The sequence below is a fragment of the Euprymna scolopes genome, chromosome 9 (assembly GCF_053919585.1).
Source record: "Euprymna scolopes isolate OS-2025 chromosome 9, ASM5391958v1, whole genome shotgun sequence".
Taxonomy (NCBI): domain Eukaryota; kingdom Metazoa; phylum Mollusca; class Cephalopoda; order Sepiida; family Sepiolidae; genus Euprymna; species Euprymna scolopes.
The window spans coordinates 140,222,835-140,241,068 of NC_136490.1; the positions used below are offsets into that span (position 1 = coordinate 140,222,835).

General features: G+C 35.7%; 1 protein-coding gene across 5 annotated transcripts in view; it reads left to right on the forward strand.

Moving 5' to 3' along the window:
- LOC145284877 (kazrin-like) overlaps positions 1 to 18,234 on the forward strand; it is a 519,312-nt gene that overhangs the window by 330,338 nt on the left and 170,740 nt on the right. For all 5 annotated transcript variants that reach the window (XM_080133902.1, XM_080133904.1, XM_080133903.1 and 2 more), the window contains one exon: positions 7,399 to 7,752. In XM_080133902.1, the coding sequence (XP_079990028.1) occupies positions 7,399 to 7,752 (354 nt within the window). The remainder of the gene's footprint in view (positions 1 to 7,398; positions 7,753 to 18,234) is intronic.

Genomic DNA, 18,234 nt, shown 5'->3' on the forward strand with positions numbered 1-18,234 from the left:
TTTGTTTGTGTTTAATTCAGGACCAATTCTTCTATCTTTGTTTAATGTTTATTCTGATGTCTCTCCACAAATCTTCCCTGAAAATAATCTTTTTAGCTTCTACTTAACCCTTTCTCAGCTAATATTTACATTTTTGGACATTTTACAGTATAAACAATAAAATGAAAAAGTGGTCAAAAAACCCCCCTCAAATATATAAACAAATAAATGTTACCAAAGGCAAGATAAGTTATTCTTCTACCTACTTGGATAGGCTTTTTGTGTTGTAACTTATTTTAAAGTGTTTATTTACTTTGAAAAACAAGTAGTACTAAATCTTAAATTAGAACAGGACAAAAGGTCTGACATTAGATGGTCATCTAGGGAGTCTCGATAATCGTTCAAAAATCGAAACCCACCTAATAAATGTCACCAATCTAATGTAATGTTCTACGAGTATTTTGTTTAATTTTCGATTTTTGTTTGAGCGATTATCGAGACTTCTCAGATGACCGCCTAATGTTGGCCATTTTTTCTAAGTTAAGCCTTGGCACTACTTGTTTCAAACAAAATAAACGCTTTGAAACACAAAAAACTTATTCAGGTAGGTAGAAGAGTAACTTGTGTTTAGGAAAATTATAACACATACAAGCTTTATTTACAGTATTGAGTACATTTTGTTGCACTTAAAAAATTAAATTTATCTATCATTTAGCAATTAATGATGTATATATATAATTTTCAACTAATTTTTTTTTAAGTGCACCAAAATGTACATAACATAAAATAAATCCAAGGTAAATTTTATATTCAATTCAAAATAAATTTATAAAGTTTGTAAAAGTGCACTTTGAAAATTGATAAATTTCAAACTAAATCTTATACCTTAATTTTTAAAGTTTATACAAAAGTATTTTGTTTAATCATTTTAATGCCTTGCGAAAAGTGCTTTTCTAACCTACATCTATATATTAATACCGTAGTACCTTTTAACGTACGGATGTGTGTGTGTGTGTGTGTGTCACGGTTTCCAGATTATAAATTATTCGATCGAATAGCCTATTAATTAAAAAGGACAGAATAACTACAAGACCTTTTCTACCACCAATAGCAATGGCCAAAGACTCTTTATCTCAAAGTACATCGTTTAAACTCCTCGGCTTAATGTTCACAGGAAACATGAGTTGGAAAAATTACATTGAGAGCATTGCCAGGACCGCTGTGAAAAAGGTAGTTTCCCTCTACCATGCTAGAAAGCTACTAATGCCCGAAAGTATCCTGTACTTGTATAAGGCCACCATTCGCCCAGTATTGTTGTCATATTTGGGCTGGTGCATCTGCTACTAGTCTCTCACTCCTAAACAAGGCTCAAAAGAGAGTCGCCAACCTGATAGGTCCTGAACTGTCATCTAAGTTTCAGCCTCTGTCCCATCGACGAAATGTAGCATCCCTCTGTCTGTTCTACAGGTACTATGGCGGTGAATGCTCTGACGAACTGCAAGCACTTGTACCCCCTCGACGTAAATACCCCCCCGACAAACCCTACAAGCAGCAAAATCCCACCCCTTCACAGTTGAGATCTCTAGATGTAAGAGAGCCTTCTACTTCAGTAGCTTCTTCCCCAGAACCGCTAGACTTTGGAATTCCCTTCTGGGTTCCTGCTTCCCCAACTGTACCAACATGCAGAAGTTCAAGTGTAACGTGAACCGACATCTTGCTGCCCAACTCCTTACATAGTACCCCTATAGCTTATGTCCCTGATAGTAGCCCTCTACATCAAAGTGGCAATGTGCCTTGTTTGGGGTGAAAATGTAATAATAAAAAAAAAAAAATGGCGATAACATACTACGAACATTAAATTAGTATTTTGATATTTCAAACTCCATGGAATAAGGAACCCTTTACCTTTATTTCGTATTCTTTGCTTTGAATAAAATATTGTAAATTTAATTCTACAATATTTTGTTTTGAATAAAAATTCTACAATATTCTTTGTTTTGAATAAAATATTGTAAATTTAATTCTACAATATTTTGACGTTTTCTACTTGAAAGATAGGCTCTTCTACTCAGAGGAAAAACGTTAGTATCTATTTTAATTGGTTAGTTCCATCTTTGAAAACAGACGAGAAAGAAAAATTGAAAGAAAAATAAGTTTTATAGGAAAAAGGAAAAGCTCAGCAGAGTCCAATAAGTAAGGTTGCAAATATCCAGTGAGATTCAAGTTTGCAATAGATGGGGGCGATTAGTGACTCCAAGAAAAGTTCAGTAAGATATTCTTTGGAATCTTTTTAAAAAAATATCCGGGGTTAGAGAAGGGATGAAAAGTCTGAAGAATCCTGTAGTGAAGTGTTGGAGTAAAATCCAATTTAAAAAGAATAAATAAATTAACAATAGATCTTTATTTATATATATAATATATATATATATATATATATATATATATATATATATATATAATGTGTGTGTGTGTGTATACTTGTTTATTGTTATATAAACATGCTCACATCCCGCTGCTACAAATAGCCACTTGTTTCAATCAAACAACAGATATCATCAGGCAGCGACTTGACTATTCAAAAGTTTATATAACAATAAATTATATAACAATAAACAAGTATTATCAGCTCTTTTTATTGAGCACTATCTAACAACCTCGTTGAATTCATTAGTCCATTACTTTTGAATATAAAAAAACCCGAGTATATATATATATATATATATATATATATATATTTGCGATTCTGTTGTATTTAATTGTTACGCTCACCTGAGCGTTTTGAGGGAGTTACTTGCCTTTTGTTTATATTTACGTCGCCCCCCCTCATATATTCTGTTATTAATTTTATTTATTAAATATTTGAATATTTTATTCAAATATTTATTACATATTTATGCATGTAAAAATAAATTAATAGTATATACTAGTTGAATATCTGTACCACAGTGAGTATAAGCAATTATAAGCAATATATTTATATATAGGATTAGTTTTACATTTTACTGTTTTTTTTTTCTTATGATTCTGGTAGTACTCATTTATATGGTAATATTTACAAAAAAAAAAAAAAAAATGTGCCCACATTACTCAACCGGTTGCTTAGAATACATATCCCATAATTCATAATAAGTTCCACAGTTTAAGTTTTAACCAAACACATACATATACATATGTACCAGTCTTTTTAAAAATCTATTACTTAATACAACTCAAAATTTGACGTGGAGCAATTCTTTTCTCATCTTTATTAGTTGTTGTTATGCGACGTTTCAGCCAACTATTTCTCTGGCCTTCGTCAGGTGGTAATCACGACGGATAGGAACTTCGAATCTCCTAACTGCATTCTCAGCAATCACTGCCATCCATAGTTGTTGTCGTCTCACCACGTTTTGGCCAAGTAAGTAGGATTGAAACTGCTATCTTCAGACAATGCTCATCTGGAACCGTAGAGATTCAACGTCTTTATCAACTGTGCCACGGGGTCCGTGGCACAGTTTGATAGCTAGTGTGTTAGTTTTTTTCCTTTTCTTTTCCATTTTCGCGTTTCAGGTTCGAGCCTGCTTACTGCGGCTAATTTCTTTTCTTTTTTTTTTTTTGTTTTTTGCGGTTGCACAGGCACTCGCTGCTATTTTGATTGAAAGAAAAGTTGTTTTGATTCATTTATTTCTTTTTGAGGGGGGGGGGGTCCAGCGCACAGGCTGCAGAAACTTCTTCCATTCTTTTCTAGTGGTTGCTCAATATTCTTAGTATAGCAGCTCTGTCCAAACCGAACTTCATGTCCACCCGGACAACACCAGGTATCCATGCTAGTATTTAAAAACGCATAAAGGAATATCTGCCCACACATTTTGATATCATCATTCTTAAATGTAACTAAACTCTGATGACTATTCTTTGTTTTATTTTTGTTAAGTTCTTTATTTTTTCTTGTTTGCTTTTAGTAAAAATGACATGTGAATTGACCAGGAAACAATATCTTGTTATTAAATTCCCACATACGAAATTACCCTTTGTATTTCTTGTGTTCATAGTTTTGTGTAAATCTCTTTGTAACTCTTTTTTTTTTTGTAAAGTTTGAAAATACAGGAAGTAAAGGGAAGGGGAATTCGAAAAATTCCCGGATTTTTATTCACGATTTCAAAAACTATGGAATGTTACATGTTAGTGCCAGAATTAGAACATCTGGCATTGAAAAACTCTGTAAAGTTTATTCAGTAAAATTGTAGTCATGCACCTTGTGCTAATTCACAATAAAAAAAAGTTGTTCGTTTTATGGGGGGGGGGGGGTATTGTATTATTATTATTATTTTTTTTTTTTTTTTTTTTTTCATCTCAGACAATGCATATTACCACTTGGACATGAAGACTACTGATTTGAATCATGTCTACGGTGGACTGTGGTTATGGATGCAAGAAACAGGAAAGGAATTCCAAAGTATAACAGTCCATAGGAAGAAACTATTAGACTAGGTTTTCCGGCGTCTAGGAACCTCAACAGTGAAGAGGTGGGATTTTGCTGCCTCTCAGATTAATCAAAAGTATGTACATCTAGGGGAGCACAAGTGCTATGGGTTCATCAAAGCAGATTCCATTAAAGTACTTGTAAAACAGGCACAGAGATGCAACATTGTGGTGGTGATGAGACGGGTCAGAGCTTAGATGACAGTGCAGGACCTATTGGATTGGAGACTTTTTTTTTTTTTTTTTTTTTTTGGAACCCTCTCTAAAAGGGAGAGACTAGTGGTAGATGCACCAGCCCAGATGTGGCAACAATACTCTATGCATGAGTGAATGGTGATTTTGAAGAGATACAGGATACTCTTTCGTGTAATTTTCTAGCATGGTAAAGGGATCCCACCTTGTTTGCAGCAGTCTTCACAATGTCCTCAATGTATTTGTTTCGATTCATGTCACCTGTGAGTTTGAACGATGAGCTTTCAGGTAGGGTGCAATTAGCCATGGCAATCGATAGAAAGTTCTACTTTTTTAGGAAATTATATGCAAACAACCTGAAAAAGTAGGCAACAAAAAGGGACTTTTAAAAAAGCAACACTATTTTAGAAATCACTTTTGCATATAAATTTAATGTAAAATGATCACTTACTTCCTGGCCACTTGAAAATGTTCTCGCCCAGATATTCTCCTAATATGTGAAGCCCATTCAGGATCATACAGCCTACTAACGAAACGATCCCTAAAGTGTCCCCACATCCATTTCAACAAATCATTTGAAGTGTTAGAAGTTGCAACCTTATCAGAAGATTATCGACAAAGGTCATTGCACTCAAAACACGCAGCATTGTTTGCAATATCAAAGCAGTCACATGTACTTGTGCATTCACTGCACAGACCGTGATCGTCCCACTCATTGTTCGTTGTGCAGTTGTTGCTAAATCCAGTCAATGTTGCAGTAAAAAAATTGTCATCCCAAGCAAAACCACAAATCCAGTTTATAAACAATTAACAGATGTTTATTTATTTTTATTTTCTTAAAATTACAGGTGGCACCTGTTTACTTATGTTATAAAATGAGTTTTGTCTGACCAGACTGAAGCACATAAGTCCCAGTAACACAGACCTTCAGTCAAGGGCTCCAACTTGCCTGAAGAGTCATAGCGGCCTAACTGACCATCAGTCCCCAAAAAAAAGCAACTGACTGCCTCAAGCGTCCAATTCCAACTCCTCAACTTCACCCCCCCCTAAAAAAAAAAAAACAATCCTGATCGCCTCCCCTTTTTATTCCCTAGATTCTTTTCATCCCTGACTGATTCTAAAATTTGTTAGTGGTTACCATTCAACCACCCAGAAGTTGACTACTTTGAGATATTCACGGGAGGTAATGGCCAGAGAGTCTCCATTTAAAGGGACTTATGCTATCTCCAATCATAATTTTATGATAAAGATCATTAGTTAGATATCAAATAAAGTTGGTCAGACTTTCAAAGTCAGACCTAAATAGCAATGTATTTGACCGATGTGATGAAAATGAGTACATCCGAGTTATTCCTCTCCAGAAGAATATGATTAGCTGGTTTAGTCAGAAATACTGACCAGTAGAGTTACCTGGGACAGACGTCGAAAGGTACACCACAAGTCTCACTCTCGGAATAACAACTCCGACCATGAACCTTAGTTCAGTAAGGTGACTGACCAGATTATTACTTGAAACTGTAGCAAGGCTCACTCAGCTACTTAAAATGAATATATCCGTTTTGCTGGACATATAAATTAATCAATTTATTCTTCCACTATGTTACTGGCCCAATTTGATACGCTTGAATTTCTTTCTTATAATATTTAGTAGTGTTAGGATGATTATTCAAAATTGGAATTGGGAATCAGAAAAATCGCAACTTTTTGGGGTATCAGAATCGAGAAAAATTTGTGCATATTTTCCAATGCCAAAAACGATTCTTTTAATTATCCTTTTTTTTTTTTAAATGTGATTTTGTTTAAAACAATATCTTCCACTGTTGATAGTAATTATTAAATAATACATATTCATTGATTTTAAAGTTCCAGTAAAGCTCAAATCTAGAGATCACCCCCCCTACACACACACACACACAAGTTTGTTTTTACATTTGAGAAAATATCTGCACATTTAACATGTTTTTTAATCTTTTTTTATGCTAATTGAGAAAAAATAATTTTATAGTTAAATATTTAAAGATCTATAAAGAATCAGAATCGGGAATTTAGTACAGAATCAGTAATTGTATCGGAATCGGGGAGGGGGGTATTAGAATCGTCTCATGACTAATATTTAAGCCAGCCAAGATTATGTATAAAATGGGGACATTTTCTATTATTCGCCTAAACAACTCAAGCCTTTAATAATAATTGGACCGTTAGTTTTTTTTTGTATAAAAAAAACCACAATATCTTTATATACAATTCCTTTGTCACATTTAAATATAAACAAATAAAAACCAAATGTACACACTTATGATTATTACAGAGATCGTCAGTGATAGTGAGACAACATGATCAGTTATGGTGGAACTTGGATAGGGCTAGATTATTTAAGAGGGCTCAATAAGAATTTATTCACATTGGATTTGAAGACGGCAATGTCATAGTCAGCCGGGAGGCAGATACACAGGATTGTATTCCACAGATGGAAAGAAACTCTGGTCATGGAATTTTCATTTAATTTTAGAACAGATAGCAAGGAAAGTTGTGGACAGTTGTTGTAACTAGATAAGTATTTGTTGTGAATGTTTTACAGAGAGGGACCATAGATTTGAGCACCTACCATAAAAGTAAGATAAAGCAGAGTTTGAATCCTGTAGAGATTTTTTTTTTTTTTTTTTTTTTTTTCAGATTCAATTTTCAATATAAAAATGAAATCATATTTATATTCTCCTTTCTAATTTGAATATTTTCCTGATTGTAATTTCCTTTCTTTCTTTCCAGCTATCCAGTCCCTGGATTCGCTAAATGACCAGATTGTCCAGTACATCTTCACACCGAAAGATGTCACACTGGACCTTGACAGAGAACTCTCCTCTCGCGAGCAGGAGACTCTCCGTTCCTCCATGCTCCTCATCCGACGACTGTTGATGGATGCCCAGGGCAAGTTTCGAAAAATGGTTGAGGACAACAAACAGCTTGCAGCCCGAATAGACGGCTCAATCCACGCTGCCAACCAGGAGGTGAATGCTTTACGTGCAGAATTGGCAGACACCAATAAAAGGCTCACCCAAATCAGCACTGGATCTACGAAACCCAACAATAACCTCTTACCACTGGCATTCCAAGGAAATGACTGTAAGTATCATTTTCAACTGGCTAATCTCCCTTATATACAAGGTGCCCCCCCCAAAAAAAAATGTGACATCATTTTAACAGCCATTATTTTGAAAACTAGTAAATCTGTTCAATTAAATTGAATAGTCTAAGTATTAAACATAATAAGCATTGGATTTAATAGTCAGTGTTCAGCTGCCTGTGATGGTTAGTTGTAAAGTCAAGAATCAATCAAATGAAAACATATCTTGTTTTTAAATAGACTTGATATTCCAGACTAGTAGACAGACTATAAAACCACATAGACACGTTTTTCCTTAACACAGGCGCCAGGCGATTGCTTTATTTACATTAGGAATAGACACAAAGAAGTAGCCCTCATAGAAATTTACAAGAAAAAGAACTAAGAGCAGATAACTCTAAATCTTTACCCTATAAAGAAAGGGATATCTGATCTTTTAAAAATTATACTGCAAGAAAAATACAGGGTGGAATGATAAATTTGTCGCCCTAAAGAAAACAACACTAGAGTTTTATTTTAAAACCTTTATTAAAATCAATTCAGGTAACTTGATTATGTAGTATAACTGACATCTATTCAATGTAGTCACTTTCAGCCTCAATCACCGCCTCGATACCAGCTCGGAACTGGGAGCATGCCTTTTCCACCAGCACTGGCGGGAGCGTGGCGAATATTTGGCAGATAGTAGTGATCAGACTGGCTTTAGTGTGGTGGGAGGTCACATCAGTGATATTCTTGACGTATGACCAAATGAAGTAGTTCAGAGGGTTTAGGTCGGGGGAGGTGGAGGGTCAGTGAGAGAAATGGTACAAAGTCGTAGCACTCCTGCAGCCAAGCCTGTGTCTCTTTGAACTTGTGGCCCAGCGCCAGGTCCTGCTGCCACACCTAAGGTCTGCCAGAAGCCACTGGATTGCACCAGGGGTCACTACACTCTTCAGCACATTCAAGTACACTTTGGTGTTGAATTTGAAGCCAACTTCAAAGATGTGGGGTGGCATGATGTAGCCCTCACTGGAAACCACACCAAAGACAATAACCATGGCTGGAAACTGTTTTCATCACACTGGGTATGTCCCTGTTATTCGTTGGCAATCCAGCGATGTATTTTGAGGGTACTGGTAATGGTCCTTTGTCGTAACTTGAGCATGAGTTGTACAGTGGTGCATCTCCGAACACGCTCGTTGAACATTGTGTCACTTTCAGATATGATAAAAGGCCCCTATCGCTCTTAGGATCTGTACACAACTGGCCAACTAGTAGATGGTCTGCAACAAAGAAATTAAACCGGGTTTTATCAAATGGAAATAAAATCATGCCTTTTCTAAGGGAACAATTTTATCGTTCCACCCTGTAACTTGTATCAGATTGACAGTCATTGATAATTCAACAGTTTGATTCAGTAAAAAACTGAGATAGAAGTTTAGAAAGTTGGTTCATAAGAAGATTGGTGTGCTCTATTATGATTAGATGGGCAAGTCCATTCTCTGTGTTCTGATTGGTTGTTAGCTCATGAGTAGTTAATCTATTGCTATAGTTTCATATAAAAAAAGTATTTATTTTTAAACATGATTCATATTTTTTTTTAAGTCTTATTCACCTCAGACAAGACATTGCCACATAAGGGTCTACTATTTGGGACAATATCTACAGGGACACTATGTAGGGAGTTGTGCAGCAAGATGTTGTTCACATTATTTAAATTTCTGCAGGTTAGTACAGTCAGAAGAGCATAAAACAGAAGGAATTCCAAAGTTTAGCGATGGAATAAACTATTACATTAGATTTTCCAGACTCTAAAGACCTCCATGATAAAGGGTAGGGATTTTGCTGTCTGATTAGTTGGGAGTCTTTATGTCGAGGGGCCACAAGTGCTGGAAGTTCATCAAGGCACATTTGCAAAACAGGTACAGAGATGCAACGTTGCAGCAATGGGACAGAGGTTGAAGCTTGGTTGATAGTGTGGGACTTATTAGGTTGGAGACTTTTTTTTTTTTGACCTTGTCTAAGAGGAAGAGACTAGTGATATATTCACTAGCCCATATGTAGCATCAGTACTCCATGCATGGGCGAATGGTAACTTTGTGGAGACACAAGATACTTTCAAGTGTCAGTTGCTTTCTAGCATGGTATAGAGAGCCCAGCTTCTTTATAGCAGCCTTAGTAATGTCTACAATATATTTCTTCCTACTCATGTTGCTTATGAATTATAAAAAATGAAAAACTAAAAGGGTTGTTGGAAATTTATCTGTTTTCAGATAAATTCCACGAGAAATGAGAGCCCGCAAAAAAATAAAAGGATAAAATAAAAGAGTGGTGGGAATAAATAAACTTGAAAAAGGTTTTGTTTAAAATAATGAAAAGATTTTTACTTTTGCAGGCATCAAAGAAAAATGTCAGATAACATAAAAGTAGCACACTCGCTGTTTTCATAAGAACAATCTGGTTCACAAATTGTAAACGTCGTTTCAACAGATGGCTACTATTAATATGAAAAAATTAAGGAATACTTCCAAAATAATACATACAATAAATTCAATGGAATATACTCACAAGTGCGAAAATAGACTGTACAGACATTTGCCTTTTTACACTCGGGCTCTCAAATAATTTAAAATTCCTTTCCTTCAGAGACGCACATACCACTGCTGTGTACATAAAAGTTGTAGGAAAGGCTCAGGAATCATTGTCTGTGGTAAGCAATGAAGCACACGTCTACTATTTTGGTCAGTTGAATTCGAAAAGTAAGTGTTTTGCACTGGATTCGATGACATTAGCAACTAGCAGGGGTGCCCGGCATTGCCCGGGTGTCTAGGTGGTGTGGTAAGGACCCCCGAGAGAGGAGGGGTGGGTCACAACAACAGTGGCGGGGGTGCCCCCGGGTGTATATAAGTCGTGCAGTAAGGAACCCTGGGGAGGGGGATAAAAAGTGGTAGTAGCGGGGGGGGGATGAAAACAACAGTAGGCAGAGGTGTTAAAAAAAAAGTGGTAGTAGGCAGGCAGGCTTGAACCCGTAACATGGAGAAAAAAAAGGTCTAAAAAAAAAACATGACATCTTAGCCGATGTCTTCATCGTCCAACAAGAAGTTTGGAACGTTGAAATTAAGCATAGTCAATCAAAAAAGAAGACGATGACTTGCTAAAATGTCTGAAAAAAAAAAAAAGCGACCCCCTCCTTGTACAAAACTGCTCAGTTGAGGGTGAAGAGATGAACATTTTTGGCCAATTTTTTTCATATTTCTAGTCCAAGATATCAACCTTTAAAACGATACCGAAATCGTCAGGATCCGTCGCCGAAAGTTTTTGCGAGACATACAAACACACACACACACACACATTTTGCCCTTTATATATATATACTAGCAGGGAGTACCCGGCGATGCCCGGGTGTCTTGAGGTAAATCAAAACTCCGGGGGGGGGGGGGGGGTTAAATAATAAAATAAATGTTTTGGTAGGTAAGTATGAGAATCGAACCCGTACACTTGAGTTGGAAATTAATGTGTGAAAAAAAACGTACTACGTTACCCATTGAGCCACGGCGACAGACAACATTAAACAGGTTATTTAACTATAAAAACAGGCGTGCGTAATAAAAGTTAACTCTGCTGCTTCCATTTGACCTAATTAAGAAGGTCAAATAGAAGTCAGGCAGCGTTTGGGTTTGTTTACCCAAATTTAACTGTTTCTTCCCCCAACAGATGTTGGGGAGGGGGAAAGCAGAATAGCACTGTCTGATCAAAGCTGATTGCTTCTGAACGTTTTTCCCGGCGCAATGCCGAGAAGACGTCGTTCGAGTTTAGTTTCACTATATTTATACTAAAAAGCCCAATCAACACGCAAGAAGCCAAAATAGCAATAATTTTGTAAAAATCGACGTAAATAAATCTATACGCTACGCGGTTTCCTAATTCCTAGATATTATTATATAGGACCTATATACACAGTTTTAAGCGATAGTAACGACCCCGGGAGCATGTGCTCGAAAAGCCTTTTGAAAATATACACGAAATGGTCACACACATTTTGCCTTTTATATATATAGACTAGCGAGGGGTACCCGGCGTTGCCCAGGTGTTTGTAGGTGTGTGTGGTGTTAAATAAGCGAATAAGTGAAAGATGTTTGAAAGTCGTCGAGCGTTACGACGATGACGATGTAAGCATTGTTATAAGCGAAGTAAGAAAAGAAAACAACGTTTTAATTAAGCGGGGGGGAGTAATCAAAACATCGAAAAAAATAACACAAAAAAAACTAACGTAAGGCAAACGAACGATGAAAACAGAAAAACAAACACGTGAAAAATGGCTTAAATAAGCCTGTTTCGATATTAAAATTTAAAAAATCGGTGGGTACCCGGGTGTTTTGGGATGTCGGTAAGAATAAGCGAAGTAAAAAAAAAAAAAAAACAGGAAAACGAACGTTACGTGAAAAATGGCTTAAATAATACAGAGTTCAATATTTAAATTTAAAAAATTGAAAAAAAAACATCTCACACCACGATTCGAACCCAAAACGTTTAGATAATGAACCAAGGCCTTAACTACCTGAGCTAAAGCGACGTATATGAAATTTGCTCGGTTTTTCAACTATTTAAAGTAAATCAGGTCATGACGTCATCTGACGCATGCGTTGTTGAACCCCCCCCCCATTAAAAATTGTCGATTTCGGGGTGAAAAAGTTAACATTTCTTTCTCTCTCTCTCTCTCTCTCTCTCTCTCTCTCTTTCACACTTCGTCTTCCTTACTCTAAAGAGTGTTACTAAAAAAGAAAATGGCGTCTGGGTTTGTTTTTTTGTAAAAACTCTGATCGTTAATATTTTTTGTAAGCATATTTTTTTTTTTACTTCACATTTTTGGCTTGTTATTTTTCGTTTAACTATCATATCTAACTATTTTTTTGTCATAGTGTAGAAGTTCATAGTTTAGTTTGTGTGAGGGTTAAATTTTTTTTACCGATAACAATGTTTTTTAAATTCGGACTGCCATTACAGCTTGCTGGCATCAAGATCACGTGACATGACTCAGCGGGTTTTAAATACAAGTTGACCCAAAATAAACGACCCTGTGTATACTTTATGTAGAAGAGTTGGCGCCCGTATTTTTGGGGGCAGTTATAAATCGATTTAAAAATATGTAATGTTTAACATTAAAATGTCACTTTTTTGGGCCCCCCCCCCCCGTGCAGAAAATTGATCAGTTGACGCACTTCTGATGGTCCTTTTGGGCCAATTTTTCGATATTTGTCGTCTGGAGGGTGGGGCTTTCATATGAGACCAAGTTTGTGAATTGTTTTTCCGTCAGTCAAGTTTTTAGCAGACACACAAACATGCATACATACATTTTCGCTTTTATATATATAGACTAGTGGGGGATACCTGGCATTGCCCGGGTGTTTGGAGGTGTGCGTGGTTTTGGGTAAATCAAAACTTTGGAGGGGGGGGGGTAAAATAAAAAAAAAAGTTTTGGAAGGGTAAGTATGAGGATCGAGCCCGAACCCTTGAGGCAAAGTTGGAAATTAAAGTGTGAAAAAAAACGTGCGACGTTAACCATTGGGCCACCGCAAAATGCTAACAGAAGCACGTTTAAATTTATTTAACTATTAAAAACAGAATTGACACGTGGCCGCAATAAAAGTTAACTCTGCTGCTTCTATTTGACCTGATTAATGAGGTCAAATAGAAGTAGCAAACTAGCAATTGTCTGATATAAGGAGTTGATTGCTTTCTGGACGTTTCGGCAAAAGCCGAGAACATGATCCATTTGAATTTAGTTTCACTGCATTTATACTAAAAAGCAGGACAAACAGGAGACAGAGCGAAATAGTGCGAATCTCATAAAAGTCCCCGTAAGTAAATCTAGAGGCAACCCGCGTACCCAAATCCTAGATATTATTATCTAGGGGGTATATAAACAGTTCTAAGTGATAGTAACCCCCCCCCCGAGAATCGCGTCGAAAAAAGTCTTTGCGAGACATACACAAAATAATCACACACATTTTGCCTTTTATATATATAGATAGAAAATTTAAAGTAGTTTTGTACGAATAGCAAAAGGTACAAAACCAAATTCAACAACGACCTCCACGTACATATTTTTCAATTTTAGCAATTTTAGCAGCCCTTTTTTCTAGATGAAAACCAATTAAAAAGTTTTCCACATGTCTGAATTCCCTATATACCAAATTTCAAGTCTGTAGATCAAAAATTCATTGATATATATAATATATAGATAAATATTCTATATTAAAATTAATTTATTATTAAATACTGAAATTTTCATGAAGATCAAATTATTCTGTGATTTTTATGGATTTATTTTAATTTAGGCATTTTTTTTTTTTTTTTTTTTTAAGCAGATATTTTCACTTTCATTTCCCTTCTTTAAAGAAATTAATTTATGCGCGTGAACAAGTTAAGACAATGGTGGTTTTGTGCTTATTTTCTAAGATTTCATTTTTTTAAAGAATTTTCTTTAAGTTTTTTTTTAATTTATATTCCTTTTTTTTCATTCAGTTTTTCATTTTTTTTTTTTTTTTTTTCATTTACTAGCGGTGGAGGTGGAAGGGGCTTTACTTGGTCGTAAAATATGCTTAAATATGATATTTTAATTTGTCCAGATTTAATATCTATTATTACAGTCATGATTTCAAAAGTAAAAAAAAAAAAAAAGTATTTGGGTGTCATCAGCTAGAATCGAAATCAAAAGCAAAACTGTAACATTCAAAGCTGGTGACGTTACCACTGTACGAACATGACATGCATATGAACTGATTAAAATTATCAATTAACATGAATGTACAAAATGTATAACAATTTTTTCAATTTTAACCCATTTTTAATCCCTTAAAAACTATTTTAACTGGTTAAAGGCCCATAAAAAAACAACTCTGTAAAAAATTCAATCATCTGAGACCCCAAGTGTCATTCTGTGAGTTTTAGTTTTCGAGAAGATAGTTTCAAAATATGGAGACAGACAGACAAACACATAGCCTTTTATATATTAGATTTTTAAATATACGTTATACTTCATTTATTTATTTACTTCTTTTATAAATTTATCCTGATGCTACCAGATAAGGCTGTCTGAAGATATTGGCTTGCTGAGACGAAATGCACCTAACATTGACGTGTTTTGTTTTTCTACTTCCTTTTGCAGAACTTAATTATGTTCTGCAAAAACAAAAACAACCCACCTTTTCCCCGTTTTCTTTCTTATTTCCTCTTTCTTTCTCTATCTCCCCCACTTCCTGACTGGTTTCTAACTTAAAATGAACAAAACATTAATACTGTAACCCTTTTCCCTCTCCCATTGCAAAACTCATGTCCTGCAAGGCAGGGAGCAAAAACGATAAAATCCACTATAAAACAACCAAACCAAACCAAACACTACAAACTAGCAATTGAAGATACAAAGAGCTTGAAGAATAAAAACCTTCTACAAAATAACTGGATGCAACATGAATACTATTTCCAAAATAATTGGATTTGGCATTAAATAACCCAAAAGGGTTGATATGCCGTAAAACAAAACAACCAAACAACTTTATAAATTTATCCATTTTTTTTTTTAAATGATAGCATAATCTTTTGAAAAGAATGTGTAGATTGGCCCATGTCCAGCCAATGGACATTTCATATGACAGAACAAGAAGACAAAAATTGCAAATCGACTTCAATCTCTAAACATTACAAATAGTTAAATACTTATCACTAGAAAATGTATGCATTTTATTCTTTATTTGGTAATGAAGATAAGAAAAGGCTGTCACGAAGTGATTTGAATGTATGTCTTATCTTAAAAGAATCCATATTAAAGCTTAATGTCATTTTGATAATGTTCTTGAGATGACCTATAAAATCATTGCTTCCATCTAATGCAGTGTTTTTCAGCCTTGGTCCATCAAGAAAAAAAAGGGAAAAGGGGTTCATGGGTAAAAAAAAGGTTGAGAACCACTAATCTAACATGTAAAATTATCATCGCAGATTTTCTTTTTTTTTTTTTTTTTTTTCATTTCACTGTTATTGACACAAATATATTTTATTTCCTAATAGTTTTCTTTTTGAAAACCTATCATATAAAAGTCACTGTGTGTGTGAGTTCCTTCCTTATAGGTTCCAAAACGGCTGAGCCGATCTTTTGCAAATTTTGCACAGTTAATTTTTATGTCTGACAGCGTTCTTAGATATGCTTTGTACATAAATTAATCTGATAAGTATCAAAAAATCGAAAAAAAAAAATCCGATCTTATGAGGGGCATGCAATAAGTAATGCCGCTGACTCACTTCCCATAGCAGTAGAGCAACGAAACTTGGCGCAGTTTTAGTCTTTCTCTACATAGGAACTACCCAGAGTTATGCATCTCTCCCATCGTTTGATGCAGCTCTGGAGACTGTTTTTGTAGAACACCCCAGGTTGGTCCTCCAACTACGACGTGACTTCAGAAAGCAAGGCTTCATCATCTGAGAAATGCTTTCCTTTCAAAAACAACTTCATGGCTGGGAAGAGGTGAAAATCAGAGGGTGCAAGGCATGCCCGCACTTCTGATCTGGTGACATGCAAGTTGTGGACCGGAGTGTTGTCCTGCAGAAGGATACCTTTGCTGATCTTGCCCCGTCTCTTGATTTTGATAGCTTCCCTTAATTTCCTCAAAAGTAAAGCATAATAAACTCCTGTATTTGTGGTACCCTTTGCCAGGAAATCTGTCATCACTACTCCGTCCTGGTCCCAGAAGACTGTGAGCATGACCTTGCCAGTGGAGGGCTGCACCCTTGCCTTCTTTGGAGGTGGTACTTCCACTGCATTGACTGGGTTTTGGTCTCTGGATCATAATGATGGACCCAGGTTTCATCCTGTGCAATCAGTCTTTTGAAAAAGTTTGATTCATCTTCTTGGCACATCTTCAAATTCATCCTCGAGCACTCAATGCGTTCTCACTTCTGGAATGGTGTAAGCAACCTGGGAATCCATCTGGCAGACAAATTATGCATATGCAAATGATCATGAATGATAGTTTCCACAGACGCTGTACTAATCTTGACATCTTGGGCTATTTGGCGAATAGTAATGCGCCGATCTTTCAAAATGGCAGCCTCAACTTGACGGACAGATGCCTCATCAATGGCAGACGGGGGGCGACCAGGTCTGGGAGCTGTTTCCACAGACTTCCGGCCATGTTTGAATTCATGATGCCAGCGTTTTACAAGGTCATATGATGGGGCATTATCACTATAAGTTTCTTTCATTTCATCAAAAGTCTCCTGTCGTGTGCGTCCTTTCAAATACAAAAACCAGATCACTGCTCGACATTCAACAGGCTCCAATCCACACCTGACTCGGTTCAAACACCTGTAAAACAGAAACCACAATTAGTTCAGAGCTGTAATTTGTCACATAACCCGTAGAGATATTATTCATTGCACATACAAAATTTCAGCTAGATCAGACAACTGGAAGTGGGTCAGGGGCATTACTTATTGCACGCCCCTCGTAAAAATAGCTTTTTAATATATAATTACAGATAAAAAGGAATCATTTTTACAGGGGAATATTTTACATAACACCAGCCAAGGGAGATAATAAAATTTCAGCAAATCATTTCTTCTTAAAAAAAAAACAGATTTATTATAATCTGAAGATATAGCTTAATGGTAGAGCATTCAACCAGAGATCGAATGATCCCTGTTCAAGCCCGGGTGTACCTCACCATTTTATTTTAATTTTTTTTATTACTGTGTTCAAGTTATGATAAAAGAGGTACCATTTAAAATCACAGCAAATCATTTCTTCGTTTGCATATTAAAACAAAGCATTAATTAGAAGTGACTTTTCTAGGGCATTCATCATCGTCAAGCCCAAATATCAGCTGACTTGATATTGTAAACAAACACAGACGGAATTTGATGAGTGATATTATCATTATTATTTTTTACCTTTTTATTTTCTTTTGCGAATTAGTCCACCGGGCAAATTATTCCTCGTAATATATAATATTCAATAGAGCATTGATTCTATAATAATACATACGCAATCTGCATAAATTAAAATATCATGTTATACAACTGGTCAATGCCGGACTGCCAACTAGTAGTTATTACAAAAAAGCAAAGCTTTATTATTAGCAAATATCATATGTTAATCTGTGACGCTCAGAAATGTTGAGATACTTTGAGACAAAACTACACTATGACAATCATGAAGAAGACAGCTAAATAGAAAAAAGGGGCAGACAAAGGGAGATAAATGCTAGAGGATCTATTCTATCCTAGACAACGTATCTGTAATTTAATTGGACCCTATCCTTCTTTTCTGCAATTCTTCTCTCGCAAATTTTATGTTGATGGTCTCAGTCTTTTCTATAAACACTATAGTGGCAGGTGTTTTTCAAAATTGTTTGATCTATTCCCTGCTTCTTTTGTTCCAGTTCGTTTGATTCATTGTTCTAGTGGTCTTCGTCAATTCTGTTTTGATATGTAATTGTAATACGGCT